The sequence below is a fragment of the Engraulis encrasicolus genome, chromosome 10 (genome assembly GCF_034702125.1).
Source record: "Engraulis encrasicolus isolate BLACKSEA-1 chromosome 10, IST_EnEncr_1.0, whole genome shotgun sequence".
Taxonomy (NCBI): Eukaryota; Metazoa; Chordata; class Actinopteri; order Clupeiformes; family Engraulidae; genus Engraulis; species Engraulis encrasicolus.
In genome coordinates, this window is record NC_085866.1 from 40,710,728 (window position 1) to 40,737,652 (window position 26,925).

At 41.1% G+C, this 26,925-nt stretch overlaps 3 protein-coding genes across 3 annotated transcripts in view; all 3 read left to right on the top strand.

Moving 5' to 3' along the window:
- The first annotated feature begins 12 nt into the window (after nt 1–12).
- Nucleotides 13–4,518, top strand: LOC134457095 (retinoid-binding protein 7-like). Its single transcript, XM_063208880.1, has 3 exons — nt 13–3,089; nt 3,381–3,482; nt 3,572–4,518. The coding sequence occupies exons 1-3, from the start codon at nt 2,877–2,879 to the stop codon at nt 3,644–3,646; spliced, it is 390 nt and encodes a 129-aa protein (XP_063064950.1). The 5' UTR covers nt 13–2,876; the 3' UTR covers nt 3,647–4,518.
- Nucleotides 4,519–6,723: 2,205 nt separating this feature from the next.
- Nucleotides 6,724–9,014, top strand: LOC134457093 (retinoid-binding protein 7-like). Its single transcript, XM_063208879.1, has 4 exons — nt 6,724–6,887; nt 7,726–7,904; nt 8,726–8,827; nt 8,940–9,014. Exons 1-4 carry the CDS (start codon nt 6,812–6,814, stop codon nt 8,991–8,993), a joined length of 411 nt encoding a protein of 136 aa, XP_063064949.1. The 5' UTR covers nt 6,724–6,811; the 3' UTR covers nt 8,994–9,014.
- A 6,496-nt stretch (nt 9,015–15,510) lies between these two features.
- The window catches only part of ube4b (ubiquitination factor E4B, UFD2 homolog (S. cerevisiae)), a 40,567-nt gene continuing 29,152 nt past the window's right edge, over nt 15,511–26,925 (top strand). The window contains exons 1-6 of the mRNA XM_063208881.1: nt 15,511–15,800; nt 18,952–19,174; nt 22,395–22,530; nt 23,030–23,117; nt 25,170–25,317; nt 26,058–26,295. Coding sequence (XP_063064951.1) covers nt 15,777–15,800; nt 18,952–19,174; nt 22,395–22,530; nt 23,030–23,117; nt 25,170–25,317; nt 26,058–26,295 — 857 coding nt within the window. The 5' untranslated portion in view covers nt 15,511–15,776. The remainder of the gene's footprint in view (nt 15,801–18,951; nt 19,175–22,394; nt 22,531–23,029; nt 23,118–25,169; nt 25,318–26,057; nt 26,296–26,925) is intronic.

Consider the following 26,925-nt stretch of genomic DNA (forward strand, 5'->3'; position numbering starts at 1 on the left):
ACATGATTTATTCTTAAAGGGACACTGTGTGAGATTTTTAGTTGTTTCCAGAATTCATGCTGCCCATTCACTAATGTTACCTTTTTCATGAATACTTAACACCACCGTCAAATTTTAAGTATTCATTATGACTGGAAAATTTGCACTTTAGATACATGAAAAGGGGGATCTTCTCCATGGTCCGCCATTTTGAATTTCCAAAAATAGCCATTTTTAGCTGCAAAAATGCCTCTCCTTGGACCATACTAGAAAATATTTGTTAATTACTTAATTACTACTTAATAACTTTCATGTAAAGATCAAATTTGGCAATAGGCAGCCCAGTTTCAATGAGCAGCATAGTGCAGTACCTTTTTTGACCATTTCCTGCACAGTGTCCCTTTAAGTTTCTTTGCCATGAGCTACACTTACATCTGCTTAACACTGAGAGGATGGCATTACTGCCCCTTTTAATAATGCGGCATAAGACATATCAGAAGAGATTAATGAATCTTATGGTGCATAGAAAGCCTGTTAATGGCCATCAAAAATAATAATTATATTGTATCTCTAGTCTGTTGTGGATTTCAGCTCTTCCATTTCCAAACAATCGCCTATTCATCAACTGTTAAAACATTAAATGCTATCATAATATTTGTTTTTGTGAGGTGTGGTCTGAATATCCTCTCTGCAAAGTTTTGTGAAAATAACATTGTAAATTGCAGGGACCTTTGAGAATTTAATATGACTTTTTGATATTTTCTATCTGGCGGGAAGTTTCAGAGGTGATGTGGTGGATGTGATGTCAGCCATGATGATTGTAATCCACCTGACGCACTACTCGCATGCAGGCTTAGCATGTAGGCTATAAAAGGCCTTGTTGTGCTGCGACTTGGCATTAGATTCTGTTCCCTACAACAACTCAAGTGGCATGTTATACAGCCCTACCAAGGCTAAGTGCAGTTACAGTACCACTACGTCATCATTGAGACTGAGAAAAATGCCAAGGTTGGATATTGTAGTTACTGCAGATTTGACAAAGCAATATCTGTAAAACGAAACACAGTTGGACCATAAAGTCACAAGATAAAGGAAATTCTAATGAAGACCATTTTCAGTCTAACCACACTTTTTACAAAGTATATAGTTACTGCCTTTTGCCTTTGGCAGTATAGTCTACTGTCCTGCCTAGTGTTAGTGGGTGCTGCCGGTCCTGCACATAGAACAGTGGAGACCTGCCATCACATAGGCCTACGTATTAATACTCCAAGTCTTTCTGAAGTCTGAACAAGACCACAGTTATTTAGTCTCATTTGATTGGGAGGTTTCTAAGAGAGATTACACGTAGGCAGCACTAACATATATTATATACAGTAATATACTATTCTATATATACCTGTATAAGAAATGAAAAATATATTTTTTTTTTGTTATGAGTCAAAATGTGTCTGTACACCTCATCCTCACTGTGCAACTCTTGGGCTGAACAGAGAGGAGAGGGTTAAATGCTGAGTTTTACGACTCTTGACGTCCCAGAGGTAGTCGAATGTGATGCCCAGGTCTTTGGCGTAGTCTTCTCCATACCGGACAAGCCGAGGCCATAACAAGACCTGTTGTCATGGCCGTAACTACCATAGAGGACACAGAGGTCATGTCCTCTGTATTTTTTCCAAAAAATTTTCAGTAAAATTTATTTATGATGAACATCGATCTAGGATCAACAATGGTAAATTCAGTTTGCATACGCCACCCCCTATTCCCATTTACTTACCTCAAACACAGCCCAAATTTTTGAAATCATTAGTTGAAATATTCCATCTATAGACTATTATCAGAATATTTGGACGTCTTGTAACAGTGAGTGCGAAAACTAACTCAAGAGTTTGATTGAAGAAATGTACAGTATGCAGTACAGCGCATAGTATTTGACCTCAGTATTTGAAAAAGTCTCGTTACGGCCCTGCCTGTTGTGTCTCCTGATGCAGCAAGGCTGTGATGTTTTTACAGATACAGACAAAAAAAAGTATGAGAAAAGAAGTAAGTACAGTTAAACACAGTGGAAAATGTTCAAGTGGAAAACGTCCAAGTTCAGTTCAGGTGATGAAATTTCAAAAGCATGAGCAAGTAAGAACGAAGCAAGTTTGGCACAGACTTTTCTGAGAGCATTTGATTCTAAAAATATCACCTAAAAGAAAGTATTGGCCAGCTTTGACACAATGGTCTCTTGCTCCATCCTTTCAGTTCACGGCCTGCCCATGAAAACAAACTATCACAAAAAAGCAAGAGATTTAGAGAGTCACGAGCCAAAGGCAGTTGTAATTGTAATCCACCTAAAGCAGCACTCACATGCTGGCTAAGAATATAAAAGGTCTTGGTGTAAGCAACTGAGCAACAAATTCTCAAGTGTTCAAGTGAGGTGGTCTCCTCTATTAGACTAGTACACACTACTATTAATAACAATGCCAGACAACAGAATTTTTGGGTCTTGGGACATGATTAGTAATGTCAACTTTGATGGGTTCATGAAGGCATTAAGTGAGTATATTGTACTTGCAGTTCTTTGTTTGAAACAGGAACAGGAATCAGTTGTTTGGGAAATCAGTGTATTCTTCTGTGTTATGTGGTTGACTTAAAAACACAATCAACAATTTATTATTTGTATATTAGGTGCTTATGCATTTCCACTAGTGAATTGCCTTGTGCTGATTATTCTTTGGGGTTTGTAATTATTATGTTAATGTCATATCTTCAGTTTTTTTAGGTGATTCTAACAATTATGCTGCCTCAAGTTTGGTTGTTCGAGTTGCAGTTTGTTTCTGAAAATTATGACAAAAAAACACACAATGAATTCAGTCCATACTCAATCAGACTATCATAAAACTAGGATTGTGTGATTTATGTTTTGTTTCTTTGGGGTTTTTTTTTTGGCAGATCTAAGCTATGTCGTACGTAAAGCAGCTGCCTTGCTGCATCAGAAGAAGGTGATAGAAAAGGTGGGAGATACCATCATTGTCAAGACCCTCAGTACCTTCAGGAGCTACATTGTGTCCTTTACACTAGACGAGGAGTTTGAGGAGTACACCAGAGGCATCGACAACAGACACGTTACGGTGGGAATGACTTTTCCACCTTCTGGTTCTGCACAGCCCTTTTATTTACAATTCATTTTAACACATACCACACATCTACTGTAAAGAGAACCTTAATCCCTTTGTGCAGAGCCTCTGTTACAACCTCTGTTACAATTAGTGGTACTTACAACCTTCAGTAATCTCATAGGAATGTTGTTATTATGATGTAGTTGAGTTTTTCCCCAGAAAAGAGTGACTAGGCCAAGCAATGGGCCCATCTGAGGCTGTTATAAAATACTATACATCACTCATAATGTCTGTGTCCTACAGACGGTGGTGACATGGCAAGGGAACAAGCTAGTTTGTACTCAAGTAGGAGAGAAGAAGAACCGTGGCTGGTCCCACTGGATTGAAGGTGAACATTTATATATGGTAAGTCTTGCTGAAACGTTGCCATATTAGGCTACATTAGAGAAATTAAATGCAAACCTTTAAATATCTCCCATATCTGTCTTTTCCAGGAGGTGTACTGTGAGGGCCAGGTCTGCAAGCAAGTTTTTAAAAGAATTAATCCTAAACAGAAGGAATCCTCATAGATCAGTGTCATCTTTTTCCTGAACTTAAAGACAGTGTTACTGAACAGGTCTGGACTGGTCATCTGGCATACAGGACACGATGGTCCTCAGGGGGCTGTTTTGGGTTTTTGTTTTTTCTGCTTCACATGAATGTTCCACTATTTAAAAGCTATTTATATCTGGACATTTTTAAAACACATTCGTTTTGGCTTCTTGTTTACAAGTAAACAGAGTTTTAGTCAAACAAAATATCGTTGGTTTTTTATATCCGATTTACAGGCTAAAATGCACATGTCACAATGGAGTTTTTATTTTTATTCACATTTTAAGCGTTTAAGCGTAAACGGATTTAATCCGCATTTGAAAATATCCGCATTCGCGTAATCACCGTCTTAGAGGGGGACCTGCAAAACAGGCCCTCTTTTTGGTCCTAGTCCAGCCTTGGTACTAAATATGTACAATCAGCTTTTATAATCCTCTCAGGAATTCTCTTGAATTACTAAATGACGGCAGAACAGTGAGAGGAGAGGGAAGGATACCACAGTCATCTTTTGCACAAAACTGGATATTCAGGTGATGGCTGAATAGCCTCATGTCAGTCACAAGGGAAATTATTTGCAGTGAGTTTAAATATTCTGTATCTTTGCTTTGCTTTGCTTTGCTTTGATTGATATGCTTTGAGTTTGTTGTAATGTGCCTAATGTTTGAGTTGTAATTTGAGAAGCACAGGCATAGCCTACAACACTTTGTTTTAATGTCCTGTGAAGAAAATAAAGTTTTCTGAGTAGCCTATCATTCTTTTTAATTCATTTATTTGTCACAGTCCATGATTTAACTTTGCCAGGAACAGTGTAAATAGTCTATCTGAATAAGCAAGGCAAGTATAGGCAAGAATGGACAAGTATAGGCAAGAGTTCCTTGTTATAATCGTATGAGTAGGCCTACTGCATTTTTGCTACACAACATCAACTGAATTGCTGTTGACCTGTTTACTTGGTGGACCACAATAAATTGTTCAAAAATGTTCCCTAAAGAACCTCAGTTCAAAGGGAGCCTAATTCCTCCTGATCAGAGATTGTTTTAGTCTACGGCTTATTTCTCATTGGCCTTTGTAGCATAACATATGTGAATCCCATCGTTACCATTGGATGCTTATAAGACGCATGTGGCAGCATTAGGTGGGATTACTCATGGGTGGTTATGAAAGATTTGGAATTACTCTCCATTGCAGTTAGCTGAGAGCCTTACCTAGTGTCTTAAAGTAAAATTAGGGACAGGGAACAGTCCCCCTTAAGTTACACGTCTTGCTCAAGGGCAACTCCACCCTAATGAGGGCAGTGGAGCACATGTCTGTCTCACTGTCATCATTTCCATAGTACCGGTATTTGGGAATTAAACTGTCTATGGCTGCTGACAGCTTCAGCCTGGTCTGGAACAAAGTCCTCTGATAGGCCCCCCCACAGAGTACAATATAATGAGGACTCAATTCTGCATCTTGCCTCATCCCTGGGCCCGGGACAACTGACCCCTTCACCTCCCTGTTGGCTTCCCTGTTGTCTAGTATTAAGACCAACTCACTGGCTATAATGGTGTGCATCTCACTATAGGCAACAGCATGCATAATGTGTTGTACCAAGACAAACTCATATCCACAAGTCCAGCTGCCTGTGATGGTGTGGCTAATTTCAGCATACCGTCCAGCTCATTGCTACCAGTACTTGCAAATCAATGTCCAACCCTGAGACAAATCCATTAGATGCAGCTGATATTTCGAGCCCAAAGCTGACTGGTGCAAAACATGACCTTCATCCCAATGTTTGGTAATAGGTAGTCTATCCCTCCAAAACCTGAACACCTTATATCAGGAGTGTCAAATTGAAATTCACAGTGGGCCACAGCAGGGGATGACGTTGCAGGCCGAGCTCAATATTTATTTTAAAAATACTAAAATTCTGCATGCACACATTTAATGCTGAAGGTTGAACTCATTCCCATCAAATATGGCTGTTCGATGTACCTGCACATATTCTGAGTGTGTGAGATGTTACACTGGCCTGTACCCTCTCTTATGCCTGTTATGTGACACATCAAAATTTGTGTTCAAGTCATTTTACTGTATAGTATATTGATTGTGTGTGGGTCAACTGTAATGTAAATGATCTTGCGTGCCAAATGAAATTACACCACGGGTCAGATTTGGACCCCTGGCCTAAATTTGTTATCCCTGCCTTTTATGCTATACGTATTGTTGTACCACAAATATGACCTCACAGTTGACCTTACATTAAGACCTCATTACCTACTGACCTACTGGGAAAAGGGTCCACATGCAGTGACAATAAAATATATTGCTCTGTATGTTCTCAAATTATGACTTATAAAGACCAAAGGCAATATCAATGGCAAACAGTGTTCTGATAACTGTGATATTTTGATGAATCATGCAGAGATCAAGTCAGATGAATAGAGTTGAATTTTGCTACAAATGCATTATTAGGATTTAGCAGTCTAAATCTGAAATCTGATCAATAGGGAGAGAGAGACAGAGCATCACTTAAAAGCCAGCAATGTTTCCTCTGACCAAAAGGGGCATTAGGTGTTTCATTTCATCAACCCATGATGGTGTCTCTTTCTGTTGATATTATTCAGTTCTTTGTCTTTTCATTCTCTTCATTGTCCTCCTCTTCCTCCCCCTCCTACTCCTCCTCCTTCTTCATAATCATCATCATCATCATCATCATCATCATCATCATCATCATCATCATCATCATCATAAATCATCATCATCTTGTTGTTGTTGTTGTTGTTGTTGTTGTTGTTGTCCTTCTTCTTCTTCTTCTTCTTCTTCTTCTTCTTCTTCTTCTTCTTCTTCTTCTTCTTCTTCTTCTTCTTCTTCTTCTTCTTCTTCTTCTTCTTCTTCTTCTTCTTCTTCTTCAAATAGCATCTTGCCATGGCCTGGCCTGTGCAACAAAACATGAAATGGACGTTGTGCCCAACATGTTTGACGACGTGGGAGCTTTCCAGAGTTGGAGAGGATGAGGATGACCATTAGATCGGCGTGGCGTGGTGGTAATCCACCTAAAGCTTGCGCAGGATCTTCCAAAGAATGTGTGCTACAGGGGAACCCACTCTGCTCAGTACAGCAACGCAAGTGGTCGTCTCTAAACGTGTTCACTACTTGTAGCAATGCCTGACAACAATATTTTCGGGTCTTGGGACATGATCAGCAATGTCAACTTTGAAGGATTTATGAAGGCACTTGGTAAGTAGACCTAATTCAGGCCTAGTTGTAGCTCTTCCTTTCCCTTTGTAATGGATTAATATTGTAATAATAATACATTTAAATATAACATTGTTTTTGGAGTTAACGCTATAGAATAGACAAGTGGATGATGCAAATTCTTAATCGTGTATTTTTTTTAACAACTCAATAAATAACTGATCTAAAAATATGCTGTTTTCTGTAAAGCATATTGCACATGTGAGGACTATACACATTCTTAAGCAGGGATGCCAAACTCAATATATTCAAACATTTGTAGTGGGGCAAAATCAAAATCTATGGTGTAGTCGCGGGCCAAACGCAATATTTATTTTTAAAAATACTTTTTTTTTGCATGCATACACAATGCTCAAAGGAAATTTCACACTCAATTCCCATCATAAGATAGTTCAAATGTACACATTCTGTTGTATTAGTATGTGTTTGAGTTGTTACACTGACCTGGGCCCACTCATATTCTTGTGGCACACCATATTTCGTGTTTTACGCATGTTACTATATTAATGGTATGCTCTACATGGGGGCCAAATGTAATATACATTTGAAATGATCTCGCAGGCCACACAAAGGGGCCAGATTTGGTCCCTGGGCCTGAGTTTGACTTCCCTATTTTAAAGAATCCAGTGAAAAAGCAAGGCTCAGCAGCATAACAATCATTTTAGATAAATCTGGCAAAATGTGGGCCTACTACTCTCATGAAAAGCTATCGAAATCAATTCTCATCTACAAACATACACACTTCTAATTCTTTTGTTTGTCATAAAAATGATAAATGAGAGATCCACTTGTGAAGTTCTCCCATTTTTCTTCTTTGCAGAACTCAGCCTTGCTGTGCGTAAAGCTGCTGCAATGCTCCGTCAGAAGAAAGTCATAGAGCAGGCGGGTGACACCTACACTGTCAAAACCCTCAGCGTCTTCAGGAATTATATTGTCTCCTTCAAGTTAGATGAGGAATTCAAGGAATACACCAAAGGCATGGATAACAGACACTGCAAGGTGGAACTGAATTTCCATGGGACTTTTGTTGTTGTTGTTGTTGTTGTTGTTGTTGTTGCTGTTGTTGTTCATTTCATTTCATTTCATTTATTTATTTCTTCAGGACATTGCACATTAATGAACATATACATACATGCACATATATATAAATGTGCCAGATTGTAGCCCAAAGGCTAATCTCCATCTGGTGTCCAAAATAGGCAGGCTAGATGTTGACAAGCATTATAAATTAAAATCCCAAACATCTAAAACCAAAACAGACTGTTAGTAACAAAATAAATGAAACACAATACAGACGCAAAAAGCATGTCAATAAGAAGAGAGAGAAAAAAGAAAATGGTCCCAAGATAGGGCTATGTATTAGGCCTGTGTGTGTGTGTGTGTGTGTGTGTGTGTGTGTGTGTGTGTGTGTGTGTGTGTGTGTGTGCGTGTGCGTGTGCGTGTGCGTGTGCGTGTGCGCGTGCGTGTGCGCGTGCGTGTGCGCGTGCGTGTGTGCGCGTGCGAGCGTGTGTGTGTGTGTGCATGCTGTGTAGAGGTTCAGACTATCAGTGTGAACATGTTTGTTGGGCTCGAAGCCACTTTTTAATCTCCATTTTAAAGGAGGCTAAAGAGGGACATTCCCTTATATGTAGTGGAATAGAGTTCCATAATGCACTGCCTTTAGTAGATAGCGCATTTTGGCTAAAAGAGGTTTTCCTGTTGTTGTTGTTGTTGTTGTTGTGGTTGTGTTTTGGGCATACAAAATGCTTTAAATACATTTAATTTGTTAACAGAACGTTTGATCTGTTTTTTGCTTTGTCCTGATAAAATATGTTCTGCAGTCGGTGGTGACGTGGCAAGGAAACAAACTGGTTTGCACTCAGGTGGGAGAGAAGAAGAATCGTGGCTGGGCCCAATGGGTGGAGGACGATAAATTACATCTGGTAGGCACACAGTATTTTAGATCAGTCTTGTTTGCATTATTAAAATGAAACATTTAACATTGTATATTATACTTCTTTGTCCCCCCCCCCCCCCCCCCCCCCCCCCCCCCAGGAGCTGTACTGCGAGGGTGAAGTTTGCAAGCAAGTGTTCAAGAGGATTAAGTGAAAGGAGGATGTTTAATAAAACAGTAGCCATTAAAACACATGCAGTGTACTAAGTTGGCTATGTTAAACAAGAAGTGGGACTTGATTAAAAAGCCTTGATTAAATGAACTCACTCTCAGCTAGTGCTTTCCATCACAGCCGGTCATATCCATAGAAACTCTGTTTCCATGGTGGTCTTTCATACTCAGGTCATTGACACATTTTCACCACAAGGGGGCAGAAGAGACTGAAGTATTTACTGCATTCTGAGAGAAAGTGAAAACACTGCAGGCCTACCCATAGGCAGCGGGCCAAGAATCATAGCTCATCTAGAAAATGAGTTTCGTTGTGTCCGTTTAGTGGCAACTTAAAAACATGTTTTCTTGATCAATTTGGGGGTGCTGAATCCAAATCTGCCTGTTGCCACGGCGTCAGCCTGCACGTTTGGCCACCACAAGGGGCGCTATATTCATTTTTGCTTATTTATGGGTAGAAACAGAGTTTAAAAGTTTTTTTGCTGTTCAGTTATAACATTTTACAGATTGCTTTGTAACAACATTTTCCATGAAACCGAAGACTTGGTGTGTGTGTGTGTGTATGTGGTGGGTGGTGGGGGGGGGGTGGGTATGGGGGGGCTGGTGCAGGGGGCTAGTTCAAACTGACTTAAAATGCTGGTTTTGTACCGTTTCTTTACTTCAAGCCATGTTTTTCTCTTAACATGACAGTTAATTGGTTGAATTATCGAACAACATACATATACATTACAATCTAGACTCAAGATGGAAGAAAATACCAAAATATGACACATAGGCTGCGGACCAGAAATCATAGGTCATCTGGAAAATGAGTTTTGTTGTGACCTCTTAGTAGCAACTTAAAAATATGTGTACTTTGTCAATTTGGGGGTGCTGAATCCAAATCTGTCTGTTGCCAGGGCATAAACCTGCTCCCTTGGCCACCACAGGGGGCGCTACTTGGATTTTTACCTTATTTATATACCGGTAAGTGCACAGAAAAGTGCACGTATAGATTTGGCACAAATATTCATTAGTGTGCACTCTTTAACCCTCCTGTTACCCTCAAATTTTGAAACATCCGTGATCCTTGGGGTCAATTTGACCCCAACCACTTAAATGTCTACAAAATCAGTAGAAAACAACACTTTGGCACATATTTATCTCTCATATATGTATTATGGATCTGTTGGTGACATAAAAAGTCCTTTAAATATATCCTAGCACCCCCACACATAGCCCACACACCAAAAAACTTAATCCATGACTAGGCGAAATTTTGAGAAAATGGCAATAAAATGTCATTAATTGTTCTAAAAACAGATGGACACATATTATTGAAATTTTAGTGGCTCCATATACTCCCTAAATATGTATTTCTATTACTTATAACATTTGAAAAACAAATTTGATTATCAAGGATAGTATCTGTCTACTACCATATGGGTCAATTTCACCCTAAAATAAATATACATATTCCCAAACATTCAGAGGGTTTTTTAAGTCCAACATTCTTGAATCTTTGAATGTTTGAATGTGTATTTATAACACAAGTATAATAGTTAGGTAAGAACATGGATACATTGCCAACCAAATGAGTTTTGGGAACATCATAGAAAATCATTGTTATCATTATTTCTGCGCTTGAATTAGTGTGCATATGAGGAAGAAAATGTTTGCATGTGCTCCTTGTAGACACATTTCATGCTCATGGTAGTGGGGTAAGGTTTGAAGGAACAGGGCTAGCAACTTGTATTCTATGTTTACTTCTATTCACTATTGATGCCCACTGGAGAACTTGATATGGACGTCAATGTGTATGTCCTTCACAAAAGTTACAGCGGTTGCTGTTCCTGGAAGGTCCTGCCTTCTCTATGTCAGGTAGCACCAGTTTATAACCAATGCTGCAGACCACCATGTCAATGTGGAACAACATACTGAATAGAGGAGAAGACCTGCACCATTATATCTCTCAACATAGCAACCAACCTTGAGATCGTATCCATCTAAAGAAGTACAACGGCTTGTCACCATCAGAACAGTACATTTCAGTCTTTAGATCACAATCATAAAGCTTCTCTTCAAATATACCATCACTTATAATTATATATGCTGGGCACAGAACAGCATGCACAGCAATGCTGACTATATGTGACCCATCTTATGCTAGTGTGTGTGTAGTGGGAGGGTCCAAAATTAGGCTAGCCCTCATGGTACAGGGTTGGGGGGGGGGGGGTTGCTGTGGGGGTGCCATGATGGTGCTATAGGTACAACAATGTTCAGTTGGTGGATTTGTCAAAATGTCAAAGCTGTAGTAGCCACCACTGTCCAAAATGTTGCCGTGAAATAGTTTTAGGCCTCCCCCATATCATTAGTATTTTTATTTATCAAGGCCCAAACAAAAGCAAAATGTTCAGAAGAAGCATGGCTGAATAGCTTATTTTCATGTATTTCACATTATCTAAACAGATTTTAACATTTATTTGCAAAATATGGATGTTCCATTTATGTTTTATACACTTGAAAGCATTGGGGTCAAATTGACCCCAAGGAACACGGATGTAACCAAAATGTGTACAGGACTTAGGAAAAACATTTTTGTGGAAATTTCACTTTCTTCACATTTATCCCATCTATTTAGGAAAAGTCATCAAAGATGAGGCAGGAGAAATATGTACTTCATGTATTTTTCAGGTGTTAAACATTGAATGGGGTCAAATAGACCCCAAGGATAACAGGAGGGTTAAAAAAATGCCCTTGGCCGCGCAGAAAATCCAAGCTGGCGGCCATATTTTAAGATGGCCACCCTCTGCACTTATAAAGAGGTCACGAATAGCTTTAATTATGACAGCATGAAATACTGCAAATGTTATCTACAATCCACTTTTAAAAGAAGAGCATTGTCCATTGATAAAATCCAGATGGCCACCGTTTTCAATATGGCCACCCTCTCCACTTATAAATAAGGCAAAGAATCGTTCACTTAGTGATGCAAACATGGAGTTTGGCACAAATGTTTATACAATACACCCTTTTAAAAAGTGTGATGGCCACCAAAAGAATCCAAAGTGGCCACCATTTTTCAAGATGGCCACCCGCCTTAGAAGACCAAGAACTGTTCACATAATGAAATGTTGGCATGCAATTTAGCACCCTTGTTCATTAGAATATACTCTTTGAAACAACAACATTGTTCACAAGAAAATCCAAGATGTTTGACACGTTTCGAGAGGCTATCCTCTCCACCAACAATTACTAATGCTAACTAACATGCAATTACTTCAATGAAATCAACAAATTACTGAAGAACAATACACATACATGATACAGTCTGAAAAGGAGCTGTGATTTCTTATTCAAAAACACGATTCACAAATACTAAAACTGCACAATATAATGTCAAAATCTTGACAGGACTGAAGTAAAAGGATTAAGCAAAACTGTACTTCACATTTGCAGCTTCACTAGACTGTGCATATAAGACCAAGCCTGAGGCATGTGCACCTGCCGCACTTAGCAAACATTTACTACTCTTTGCAATGGCTGCCCTGTTCATTCTTTGCCAATCTTCTCCCGTCAGTTGGATTTCATTTCTTTGAGTTTCTGGTTGGCATATGCTTCAAAACCCACAGGCTTGATTTGTTGCACATTATGTAGTGTGTTGTTGCATATTATGTAGTGTGTTGTATCGGTGCTGCTGCTGTTGGAGGGATGTCTTCACATGGCCTTTCTGCAAAATACTTAATGGCTCGCATCACTCATACAATCTGCAGTGCTGAATCGCTCATTCCACTACTTTCCTTTATCATTGGTTTTGAAGGTTGTGACCATGTCACAGCATGTAAAAGCATGGCAGAACAGCATGTATTAGCCCTTCTCTTGTTCAATTGTGTTGTAAAGTTTGTGGATGACAATGAATTGAAGGCTCTGGGTTTGGCCACACATCAGCCTTAAATGTTGCACATCCAGACTTGAGTGGAGAAAATTGCCATTGGTATAATTTGGCAGGGAAAAGTAAGAAAAGGTCACACCATGCATTAACTTTCTTTTATTATTACACAGACGTGGTTCGGCGATCTGCCTTACCATAATTTGGCATGGGAAAAGATGTGGCTATTGGCTTCCTCCTAGGACCATGTAGGCCTATCTCATTCAGAGAGAGTTTTGGTTGTACCAAGTCTGATGCAGACGTCAAAAGATATACAGCTCCCAACGTACTCAGGAAAATCTCAACATCATCAAAGTTGACTTGGTCAAAGATATCAAACACAATCAATTCTATCGGAGATGTAGGGTCTCGTGTTTCAGCAGCACAGCATCATGCCAATCATTCCAATGTCCTTACCTACAGTACAACTTGGCCAAAATAGAAGGACTGTAAATGCTGTGTAGTTAACAAGAAAATAACTGTGGGTTCCCCCAACTTGTCAACTTGGATAACAACACCTTTGCCAATTTCCTCAGTGGAATTTAAAAGCCACCAATGCATCAAAGCACCAATGAGTAGTCATGTACACTCCAGGATGGGAAATGAGGCTGTTCAAAGTTTTTTGGAATATATCTGCTGATAAGGCCAAGACTAGTTAGAAAATCCAGCTGACTGGGGATAGGAAACTAATTGAAAGTGTTCTGGGTAATTGGGTCTCCCATTACAGAGAGTAGAGAATGGCTCAGACGGGTGTAAATGCTACATGTCTTATTTGTCCACTGTCCAGCCTTACACAGTTCTTTTCGAGATTTTGTTATAGGACTACACTTCTCACTTACTTAAAAATGCCATCGTGCAAATATAGCAGATCTTTTTGGTCAGACTGTATGATAGGATAGTGATCAAACAGATTTTTTTTTCTTAAAATAATTGTACTGCAAATCAGTTAATATAGGCTAAGGAGTCATTGGTGGAAGGTGGCCATCTTGGAATTCCCTGAGGCCAGCACCCTTTTTTCAAAGAGTGGATTCTGATGAGCATTTTGTGCCAAATTGCATGCTTGCATCATTAAGTTAACTATTCCAGGCCTTTTTTACAAGTGGAGAGGGTGGCCATGTTGAAAAATTGTGACCACCTTGGATTTATATTTTTATATTTGCATAATTATCATAATTATAAATAATAATAATACTATACAACTAATAATAAAGTCTTACTTAAAATGATGAAAATTTTGTCTTTTTCAATTTTGTGAAAACCTTTGGCAATTAGGCCTACTGTATTCTACATTGTGTCTATCAGTCTTGAGTGAAAGAGTCATGCAAAGGCAAAAGACAGTAACTAAGTTGTGATTATGTGTTTTGTGTTCATAATTACAATCAGCCATGATCTGCTAATTATAATTCATGTCAGGCAATGAATGTTGAATTAACAATTAACGGTTTACCTGTGGTACGTTTCTCACCATACAATTTCCTTATTTTACAAGACATCAACAAACCATTCACAAAGTAGGCCATGTTTAATAGAATCTACACATCAACTTCACCACTTTTTCCTATATGGAATTAACAGTAGCTGCAGTGCATTTCAAGCAGTTCAATCGCCTACCAAATGGTGGCGCTATGCTTGACTGCCATTTCACTCATAGACCATGTTTAATAGAATCTACAAATCAACTTCACCACTTTTTCCTATATGGAATTAACAGTAACTGCAGTGCATTTCAAGCAGTTCAATTACCTACCACATGGTGGCGCTATGCCTGACTGCCATTACACCCATAAAGAAATATTGATAGGCATAATACACACTTATATGTGAAGTTTTGCTCTTGTGGATCACTTCAAATTTATTTGGTGACACTTTTCTTGTTGAAGAGGTCAATTTTAATTGCATTCCTACATTACCAAAAATCGCTATTTCAACCTTTGTTTTTCATATGAATGTGCAACTTTTGACGATGGCAACACTTAGAATATTGATTTATGCACTCTGATGGATATATATGAGCAAAAACCAAGTTGCCACCTGATCACTCCGACGAACTTGCAAGATAGGATTTCTGGCCCACCGCCTACCCAGGCTTCTTCTTGTTTACAATGTAGCAGACAGAAAAGACAGAAAATAATTTTGATGTCTGTTATTTTCATGAGCTATACTGTTCCATATCAGTCACAGACAATACATATTGTTGTATGATTGACATTATGAAACACACACACACACACACGCACGCACGCACGCACGCACGCACACACACACACACGTTCTGTATAATGTAGGCAAATAAAATGTATGTATGAATAAAATACAAACGCCTCATCCTATTCATTTCATTGAAGTACCCCCCCCTCCCCACACACACACACTGTTTTTTTTGCCCTGCACAGATTCGATGAAGAAAAAAAAAACTATTGATAATCAACCATGATCATGTTTGTATAAATTAGATATTATAATGCACTACTAGGCAGGCTCAATAACAATAACAACAACAACAACAACAACAAGTGTTGCAAGCGTTTCAGCCATCCTCTCAGATGACCTCAGGAGTGCCGCATCTTGAAATCTGTCCCATGTCACGTGATCGTATATCCAAAATGGCCGCGATGGTGTTTTGACTGGCTTTGACGAATAATACTTTTGTGTTTGTTTCATTCTTCATAGAATTCGGTTAGGAAAGCATCCCGGCAAGGAAACTGTACATGTGTCTTTCCGTTTATTTTAATCATTGTAACAAGACAATCAAGGTGTAACGTTATTGTTTTAGTTGACTTAGTGGACTATGCACTTTTGGCCATTATAAGATAGCTAGCTGGTTGGCTAGCAAATTTATTTAGCTAAAATTAAAAGAAAGACGATGGAAGAGCTCAGTGCCGACGAGGTAAGGTCACTCTCCGTTTTCACTTTACTCTTTATACACTTGAGGAAAGGCTTTTATTTTGTCCGTGTTATATACGAATTGTTGCCACAGTACTCTTAGTTTGGTTGCATGTCATTGTCACCTTTTTGCTCAGCCGAGGCACTGGTAGTAAGCTAGAACTAGCATGATACAGTAGCTTTAGCCAAAAGGCTAACTAGCCAGATGTCTAAGTTAGCTGATACACAGTATTTGGCATTGAGATGAAACGGTATATTATGTGCACGGATTGCAATGATCTGCTTTGGCCGATGTAAAATCGTCGCATGTGAATGTTGAGTTATGGGGATTCAATATCATTTTGTACAGTCGCCAAGTTGCATTAATCAAATATTCCCGTCTAGCTTTCCATCGTTTTGTCGCCCATTGACTAGTCATGGCGATTGAGCTATGCTAGTTTCGGTTGAGATGGGTAAACAAGTCCATCGTTTTCAAATGTATGTTCTTCGGGCCCTCATCTGAAAATTGAATGATTCATGTATTGCGTTTCACTGGGTCGATGGATTACCTCGGTCACGTTTACTAGGGAATCCCAGTGTTTTGCTTGCCTTCGAGCAAGCTAGGATGGCTGGATTTCGAAGGATTGTTTTGTCGTTTGATGGGACGTGTCATCTAACCATTTGTAACAATCCATGGACCGTTTTCTCTTCCATAAATGTTTTGGTTGTTGATTGCATTGCTCGTTATTATTCGTTGGAGCACTGTTGCAATTTAATGACACATTTAGAGAAAGGTTTTTGGTTTCTGCACCCTGCCATTTTTCACATTCATGAAGTGCATGACAAAAAATGGTCGAGCTTTTGTATGATCATAAACATCATCTGAAACTTTATCCTTGATTAGTGATGACTGTTGTGTGCTCAACCCACTGTATAAAATGCATCAGTACGAGGGGATTCCCTAGCCTAACATATAAACATCACGACCTGTTCGCTTGATTTCTGTCTTTCCTTTTCTCTGTGTCAAATTCCTTGTTTCTAGCTCCATTCCATCGTAGGGTCAGTTTAGACAATCAATGGGTCAGACCAATGATACAGTACCAGTCAGTGGGTCAGACACTTCAACTCGATCGTCCAGTCTTGAGAATGCGTGACTGGTGATTCTTTAGTGAAACTCTAAGTTGCAGGAATTAAGTGTCGTCTCGGCGAGAAACTAGCTGTCTCTTTTATTTCCCCACATTCTGGTGAACTTAAGTGTACCTAGATGAAGTGTGGCTGATTGCGTAGACTTTGTCCCTTTACCTTTCCCACAGTATTTATGAGGGAATAGATCTACAGTCCCAGGAAAAAGTTTGTACACCCTTTGAAATTTCTTACGTTTTTGTCAAAATTGGTCAGAAAACGTGGTCTGTTCTTCCCTGAAATCACAAGAAAGAACAACCAGAGTCTGCTTCAACTAATTCAATTCAACATTTACAAGTTTTCATATTTCCATTGGCCATAAGATGTAAACATTCACAGGACAGCAAGGCATAAGTAAGTACACCCTTGCATTCAATAGGTTTTAACCCTAAGTTAGTCGCAATAACCTCAACCAGATGTTTCCTGTAGTTGCAGATCAGATTAACAAAACAATCTGGATGCATCTTGTCTCCCTCTTCTTTAGAAAACTGCCCTTCTTCAGCAAGGTTTCTGGGATGTCTGGAGTGAACAGCTTTCTTGACATCATGCCATATCATCTCAAATGTTTTTTTGTCAGAGCTTTGACTGGGCTGTTCCAGAATGAGTATTTAATTGTTATGAAGCAATATGAGTCAATTGCCTCTAAAATATGGATTGTTGTCCCATTTCAGCACCCATCCTCTTGTGTGCTTCAACTGTGTGAAAGAATATCTCACATTTTTTTCTGTAAAATATCTCAATAAACTTCTGAGTTCATTGTTCCACTGATAATAGCAAACTGACAAGGGCCTGAGGCACCAAGGTAGCCGCATATAATGATGCTCCAGCCACCATACTCAAAAGTGGAGATGATGTTTTGGTGAAGGTGTGGTTCTCCAGTTGTCATCCGAACATGACATTGTGTGTTCCCCTGAACAATTCAACTTTGGTTTCAACGTTGGTCTACAGAATATTCAGCAGTAATTCTATGAAGCATATGAATGCTTTTTCGCACACCTCGAAGGTGCAGCAATATTTTTTTGAACAGAAACCCCATTAATTTTAGATTGGCAGAATGAACCCCATTTTTAGCTATTCTTGGTTACATCTCCACTTCTGAGTATGGTGGTGGGAGCATTATTATATGCGGCTACCTTGCTGCCTCAGGCCCTTGACAGTTTGCTATTATCAGTGGAACAATGAACTCAAATTTATCGTGATATTTTACAGGAAAAACGTGAGGAAGTCTGTCACACAGTTGAAGCACACAAGAGGATAGGTGCTGAAATGTGACAACAATCCATACTTTAGAACCAAATCGACTTGAGAATGGCTTCATAATAATGAAATACACATTCTGGAATAGCCCAGTCAAAGCCCTGACCAAAAACAATTGAGATTATATGGCATAAAGTCAAGAAAGCTATGCACTCCAGACATTCCAGAAACCTTGGTGACGAGACGCAGTTCTCTAAAAAAGAGGGAGACGAGACACATCCAGATTGTTTTGTTAATCTGATCTGCAACTACAGGGCAAGTCTGGTTGATGATATTGCCACTAAACTGAGGGTTAAAACCAATTTAATGCAAGGGTGTACTTATTTATGCCTTCCTCTCCTGTGAATCGTATGGCCTTATGGCCAATACAAATATGATAATATGTAAATGTTTGGGTGGAATTAGTTCAAGCAGACTCTGATTGTTCCTTCTTGAGATTTCCGGGAAGATCACACCATGTTTTATGATCAATTTTGACAGAAATGTAAGACATTTCAAAGGGTGTACAAACTTTTTCCTGGGACTGTATTCTTTTGATGGGAAAGCTTGGTGTTTGCGTAAACAGTGGGCCTTACATATATATATCAGTCACAGTCAAGAAGCCCTTTCAAACAATATGCCAGAGCTACTTTAATCCAGTGTTGCATACTACACACAGTACATACGTAGAAATAGCAGCACATTAATTTATTATTAACCCCATACGTCCTGGTGGCTTTCCTTTTTCTATCTCACAGATCAGGAGGAGGCGGTTGGCTCGGCTGGCAGGGGGGCAGACGTCTCAGCCCAGCACCCCCCTGAGCACGCCCCTCACGTCCCCACAGAGAGAGAACCCTCCGGGGCCCCTCGCGGGACCCTCTGGGGCCCAGCCACAGCCCATGCCATCTGCCCCCTCCCACACTCTGGGGCTGAGCACCCAGAGCATTACCACCCCCGCCACCTCCCCAATGGGTGCCTCAGGTAAGGAAAACCAAAACAAAGGAGCTAAAGAGAATGCAGCAGGTGTTTTTGTCACGATCAGTGGTACAGTGCGAGTCATAGTAGTAGAGTTGAGCTTAGCTTACGCTATGTCATGACGACTTCTTCCCAAACTGGTGATAGAGTAAAAAACAGTTTTCTGCCATCTGGCAAACATTGACCTCTTGCTTGTTCTTAACTTCAGTGTGAAGAAAAAGGAGTCGCACACAGGAGCTTGATGCTGTTCAGTGAAACTGTGTTAAAAGCTGAAAATAAAGAGAAGCCAAAACAAAAAGTGGATGCAAACGTTTCGGGTCAAGCCCATCATCAGTGTTCCCAAAATCAAGTTTGCATCCCACTTTTTGTTTTGGCTTCTCTTTATTTTCAGCTTTTTACAGTTTCACTGAACAACATCAAGCTCCTGTGTGCAACTACCTTTTCTTCACACTGCATTTTTGATTTGGAATTACGCAACGAGCGAAACTTGTCGCGGACGCCATCTCTACCTTGACTTGTTCTTAACTTCACAATTATACTTATATTTAAATACTTAGTTTGTCTGTTTATTCTTGGATACTTAAAGCATATTGCATGGTGATATGAGCTAAGATATGAGATAAGATTCAGTCATTCTCCTTCTGTGTGTTTGTTATTGCTTTGTCAACACTAGAGGAAGTGTCCATACCACATTCTCCCCATCACGTGAAAGTGAAAGCTTATTAACCCCGGTCCTCTGTCTGGTATTGCGTGCCTCTGGCATGGCCGTCGAGTTTTTGTTTTTCGTGGCCACTGAGAACGCGTGATAAGAGGCAAAATTCAAGTTTTGCACACAAATGTAAGCAAGTGGTGTTTTAAAAACACATCAGCATCATTTATCTTTTTACATTCCAGTCAGTAGGAGTTTGTTGTAGGTTGTCTGTATAGTTCATACTTGTCAAGTCAAGTCAGCTTTTATTGTCAGTTTCTTCATATGCACAGGCCATACAAGGAAATTGAAATGACGTTTTCTCTCCTATACCATGAAAGGACATAGACATACACGGGACTGACATTTACAGACTGACATCAAAGTGCAAGATGGGACAAGTAACAGTAATGGTCCAATACCCAATCCAATATGTCAGTCTGTAAATGTAAATTTACTTATCCCTATAAAGCACAACTGCGATTTAGACAATGTATGTGATTTATTGTTTTTCACCCTGCCATATAGTTTTCTATAGCATCCCTCCCGACCTTCAGAGATGGTAGATATTCATGCATATTAGAAGCATGTATTCCATACTGTACAACCGACCTTGCTCAATGCTTAGCAAAAGAGTCACGCTAACGCAGTCGCTCGCACGTCCAGATGCACAAACAGAAAGCGTGGGTGGCGGTTGGAGGGGGGAAATTCCGTCGTCACAAGATGTTATCACTTTATCAGCTGTCTGTCTGCTGAGGCAGGCAGAGGTTACCTGCTGCGAGCTGCTGGCGTGGGATGATGATTATGCTGTCGACCTGAAAGGGGGCGGGGAGAGAAATGCAGAGTCATACTGTATCTGGCTCAGCACCTAGGCTCCGTCTCTAACTTCAAAAACAGAGATCAGCTCGGGGGCTAACGGTGGACAAACTGGACCTGGTGTCTGTATTCTGGCTTGTAGGTCAAGCTTAGGGAGATTACACTTATGCACCTGTGTCAGTCTGTAAAGCTGTAAAGCTCATACTTTGTGGTGTAGCTTTTTGGTGATCAGTGGTAGTCGTAGCAGCCAGTCTTGTTCAACAGGATGGCCCCCTGTTTCATATTGTCATCCTCTGAGCATCTTAGTGTCGTGTCTGACAGAAATATTAAAGGATCACAGTGCCTTTAGCAGTCAAAGACTTGAAGGAGTCAAAGCGATAAAGCTTTGAAGTATGTAGTGGCAGTACGAAGGTTTTTTTTTTGGAGAAGCCTTTAGAGTCGGTGTAGTTGTGATGTGAACCAGCCGCATATTTCGTCAGGCTTTGTGGCTGTTGTTTTAACAAAGAACAGCAGGGGCTGCATAGCTGAGTCTCTAGAATTTGCACCAGGACAATAGAACCCACTCTCCTTTTTTTCTCCAACAATTATTCTGTGACTGACCTCCACACATGCTGAAGGGCTCAGGTGCCTTCTGGAAAACAGAAATCTGATTTTAGTTATTTATGCTTGGACCGAAGGCACAACAGAGGAAACTTGTCATGGACAAGATATTCTCCTCGTCTACTAGAAAACATTAGTAGCAGGACAGAGGAGGAAGCATTTTGTCATCATCTTGGTCCGTTTTTTAAAAGCCTGTCATTATTGTGTCTCAAATGGTGCCCTTGTATCAGTGCACTGATGTTTAGTGCATAGTGCATAGTGTTTAGTGTCTTAGTGTTTTGGACTGTCAGTGCACTGAATTTTGAGCATGAGCACCTTACGCGCTGAAACATAGTGTCGGAAGTGCGCAAGTGCGTTATTTGAGACACAGAACAACATGTGGTGTTGACTAATTATCAAGGCATGCTGCAGCTGGAAAGCTAGTCAATGATTTTAGGCTGTCCGTTGTTGTACGGTCATTGGCATATGCGGCCATTCATTTGAAGTGGTTATAAATAAACTTTGGATCGATCAGAGCTACTTAGTCGTTAGATACATTTAGATGCCCTTGTTTCTCTGGAAGATGGGGTCATTGTGTGTCCATGGCCTTTTGGCCACATTTGTGTTCACTCTAAACAGATTCTTTTGTTTCCTTTTTCAAGTGGCCAGGTGGCTTGAAGCAAGTGTCTTGTGATCGAAGAATGCGTGGCTAACTCTTCCTCACGAGTAACATTTCCGTGCAGCAGGGTGACAGTTTATGTGTCAACCTTTGATCAGACGCCCAGAAATGCCTGCTATTTGTTTATATTAGTCGGCCACTGATGAGCGCAGGACGTGATGAGGTGATGTAACCGGGTGGTTACACAACCCCCTTTCTTGTTTGAGAATATCCTCAGAACATCGCGGTGCATTCAAGGTGACAATAAAACAATCTAAAATTATGGCAATGGAGGGGGATGTGAGGTGAAGCAAAAACAAGTCTCAGTGATGCACTTTGTTTGTACTTGAGAGGAAGGCAGAGAAAATGGACTGAGACCGAGAGAGAAGAAGAAAGCGACTAAGGGGGCGAGAACACACAGACACAGACACAGACACAGACACACACACACACACACACTGACCCTCGCGTGTGTCTTTCAACAGGGGTGGCGTACCGCAGCCAGAGCAGTGAGGGGGTGAGCTCTCTGTCCAGCTCGCCCTCCAACAGCCTGGAGACCCAATCACAGACCCTGTCCCGTTCCCAAAGCATGGACATAGACACTGCCTCCTGTGAAAAGAGGTGAGTGGCGATGAACTACCCCGCACGTGGCAAGATGACAAGTTCTACTAGTGTAATCTACCCCCACTCTGTCTAAAGAAACACCAAGTATTTTTTTTCCAACCTCAACATATTATACTCAAATAGTTTCAATGGTATATGGATTTGTAATGGGGAATTTGCTTTGCCTTCCATGAGCTGTAAGTGCACTGCATTAGTTTGAAGGATGGGGGAAGAGTGAGATGCGTTTAACCTTTTGTGCGACTGAAAATGCAAACTACTTGTTGCTTTAAATAGCTGAATGTTCCCTCATCATGTCAGGGGATTCATTTGTCTGAGAATTGCTACATAAACTCCCATTGCATGTTAAGAATAAAAATAAAACAGCATCATCATCATCATTAAATATAACAGGTGATTGTTACTGATGGACTGACTCTTGAAATGATGAAATGTGTTTGGTTTAAGTCCCCCTGTCTTCACCTCCTCTCTGCCTCATTCCTCCGTTTGCCCATCTCAGCATGTCCCAGGTGGACGTGGACTCAGGAATCGAGAACATGGAGGTGGAGGACAGCGATCGCAGGGAGAAGAGGAACCTCTCAGATAAGGTTGGCTCCACATTCCTTGCTCCCTTCCCACATCCACAAGAACCTAGTGTCCCCCTGAATGGCTACGTCAGCCACATGGAAACACAGCTTTTAGATAAGTTGCTTGCTAGTGATCATAGTTTGAATAAAATGAAATGAGGGAAAAGAAGAACCTGTTTTATAAGGGTGGCCTGGCCCTACCGTGGCTGATATGGTAGGGCACACGTTTACCACTCGGCTGACCCAGGTTCGATTCCCGGTCCGGGTCCTTTGCCGGTCCTTCCCCATCTCTCTCTCCCAGCTCACTTCCTGTCTCTCCTTCACCATCCTGTCTCACAATAAAGACTGAAAAGCCCCAAAAAAATACTTTAAAAAAAAGGGTGGCCTCCGTTTTCATTGCCTACAAGAGCAAACCACATTAGCGTCTTGCAAACAACAAGTTAGCACCTGCTAGCGAAGCACCTGTAGTTCTCTCTCTACTCCTCTACAAAGACTGGGTGAAATAAAAAAACAGGTTTTTGTGGTGAGCATAGGTTGGGCTCGACTAAAACAAAACAAGTTCATTTCAACAGTCCTCCCACAGATTTACAGATGGGTGGTTCTTTTATTGATTCTCATCCTAATCTATGGCAACCTTAACCAGACACACTGTTTCAACAGATGGTTCATTAGTAGTCTTAGCATCTGTGGTTTCTCTGGAATGATATTTAAGGGAAAACACTCATACAATATCCAAACACAAAGTTTGCATTCTATATTTTCACAATTTTTGAGCCCGCACTTACCTTATCGTAATGTCCATATTTGTTCAAAGCTAGGAGCTCATGAAATATTGTGTAACATTTATACATTATCCTTTTGATGTGAACCAGCAAAACACACAAAATGAGTCATCAGACGGATCTGCAAAATGGGCATAATGTCTCCGCTTGATTCATTGACTTTCAAATTCGTACAATAATAATTGGCACTTTCAGAGGTGTTGGAGGTGTTGGCTGTGAGAGCAAAAGCTTGGCCTCACATAACATCACTGATTCGATCCACCAAATTACGGTCCATGCTTTCAGCTTATTTCGGCATATTCAGGCCTATCAATAAATTGATGAGAACGGCATTAAGACATAAAAAATGGTGCTTGCCCTTTGCGCTGAAGACTTGAGTAGCTAATGTACAAAGGGGTGTGACAAAGAGGCCTTCATATCTCCGGAGGCATTTATGGCTCAGCGTGCTCCATTTGGTCATTACTGGGCCAGCAGCACTTAAAGACAAATGCTAAACCCATGATTGTATTATGATCTAATCATATATATTTTTCCACGTATAACAGCTTGGAGCACCATCCTATAGAGTAAAAAAGAGACATCCTAGTATTGGAAGATTATTTTCTGACTGCAAGTCTGTTGCAGATTAATGTTATGCATGGCTCGTGTCGGCTGCTCCCCCCAGCTTGTTGCCTGTATCGGAGCACAGCTGTTGTAGGAGATTGAGCCTGGTCCATGATTGCCTGCCTGCCTCCTGCACCCCCAGTGTAAATGTCAGCCTCATAAATTTCACCCAGTCCACCACAGCCCACCCAGCCTCTCCATCCAATGCACCCAAGCATAAACCACCACCACACAGTAAAAAGCATGGAATGTGCACACATCCAAAAAATAATTATCATCTTGGGTGCTGGATGCAAGGAAAATGTCTGAAATAGAAAAAAGTAAAATCTCAGTCAGTGCACGGCGGAACTGCTCCCTCACTGAAGTTAGGCTGCACAATGTTTTGTCCAATCAGATGTTGCACCTGGAGAAGATAATTGTTTCTTTGAAATGTTGTGAATGTAGTGTTCTTGTGTAAGACAGTGTGTGCAAGTCTGTTTGCATGCATGTTTGTGCGTGTGTCTTTGTGATATGTCTTTCTGTGTTCATGCGTGTATTTGTGTTGCTGATGTTTCTCCCTCCCTCCCTTCCTATCAGGAGTCATCCTCAACACAGAGGTGTCTCAGGAAGAAGTGTGTTTCTGATTTCATGTGACGTGTGTTGCTGATGTTTCTCCATCCCTCTCCATCTCTCTGTCCCTCCCTATCAGGAGTCGTCGTCGAGCACAGAGGTGTCTGAGGAGCAGGCTCTGCAGCTGATCTGTAAGATACTGCGCGTCTCCTGGAAGGAGCAGGACCGCGACGTCATCTTCCTCCCAGCACTGGCTGCCGAATTCCAGCAGAAGAGCCCTAAGGATGGTGAGACCAGACTCACATATAGGGTTTTCAGGCTGACCAGAACAGAGCTGGCGCCAGTGCCTGCACCAGTTGCGTTCGGCACTAAAGTGCTCATCTACGAACCGCCCGTGTTAATACCAGCCTCTGAACTTTTTCTGCACGTGACTGTGATACCCGGTTGAACCTACTGACGGCCACGTTGTCGTCACGGTTCGCAGAGAAAAAAGTACTTTGCGGACCGGTTTGCATTGCGAACCAACTTTCCGGTTCGCGAACGCTAAGATCAGTGGCGTGAACAGGACGGCTGGTTTGCGATTAGGTGCGAAAACGGGCACCGGCACGGTTCTCAGTCAGCATGAATGCGCTAAGAAAGACTGTACTGAAGACGATGCTTGAGTGCTCTATAGCAGTGTTTTCCATCCTTTTCTGTCCTGCGTATCATTCAAGCCTTTTTTTGTCACACTATTTGAGTACCCCCTCACTCATGTTCTTCATATCGTCCACTATCAGTGGGCCCCGGGCAACAAAACACCCAAAACTGAAGTCATGGAGGTATTGATTAATGTCAATGTCACTGAAGGCGTTGTAATTTCTAGTGCATGCATACAGGCAGAGCTTTGGTTGGGGGGACGTGGCCTGTCTCGGACACAGGTAAGGGGGGGGTTTAAGGTGAAAAAATGTTCAAGAACATTAATCTAAACGACACCTTTCTTCCCCTCTTTCTCTCCAACTCCCTCCACACCCCCCATCCTCCTCCAAAGTCTACTCGGATTTCAAGGACCTGATTGGCCAAATCCTGATGGAGGTGTTGATGATGTCGACCCAGTCGCCAGTGCACAACCCATTTGCCAGCCTGACCGCCACCTCCCAGCCCATTGCCGCCACCTCTGCTGCCGCCAAGTCCCCCGACCGCCACCTGACCCTGCAGCCGCTCTCCAGCCAGGGCACCAGCCCCATGATGCCCTGCGCAGGCTCCTTTGGGGCCAGCTCTCTATCCAGGCAAGTGGCTTCACTTCCCTCACGCCTTCTCTTGGTGCCTTCTGATTGTCGGTAATCCTGAGAATACCAACTTTAAACTGAGGAGGGAAAAATTGTTGTCAACAGTTGGTCAGGCAATGTCAGGTCGAGATATTTTGCCGTTGATCTTGTGCGGAACTATACAACATAGAGTTCCCGAGCTGACGTTTTCAGTGACAACATATGCATCATCAACATGGCGATCATGTACGCAACTAGCATGTGAACAATATCACAAATGCAGAAATATCATCTTGTAATCACTATCAACAACACTGGCTAATTTCATTCAATTGCAGATGCACATATGTCAGTATGCTGGTCTGCTGGCTGTTTAATGTTGCCTAGTTCAGCTGAAATGATATGTTGTTGATGTGGAGGTTCAAGTGGAGGTGAAAAAAAGAAAACAGAACCAAAACAAAAAGCGTGTTGTCCCCGATTGTTCCGTGATCTGTGTCTTTCATGCGCCACAGCCCGGAACTCGGTTGTGTCGTCAGCAGTGTCGTCAGCCGTCTTGACTGAAGGCAGAATCTATCCAGCCAAGTGAGGTCACTCACGTCCAGTGATGGGCAAAATGGGTTCATTAGTTACAATCTAGTTCTATATATTGCA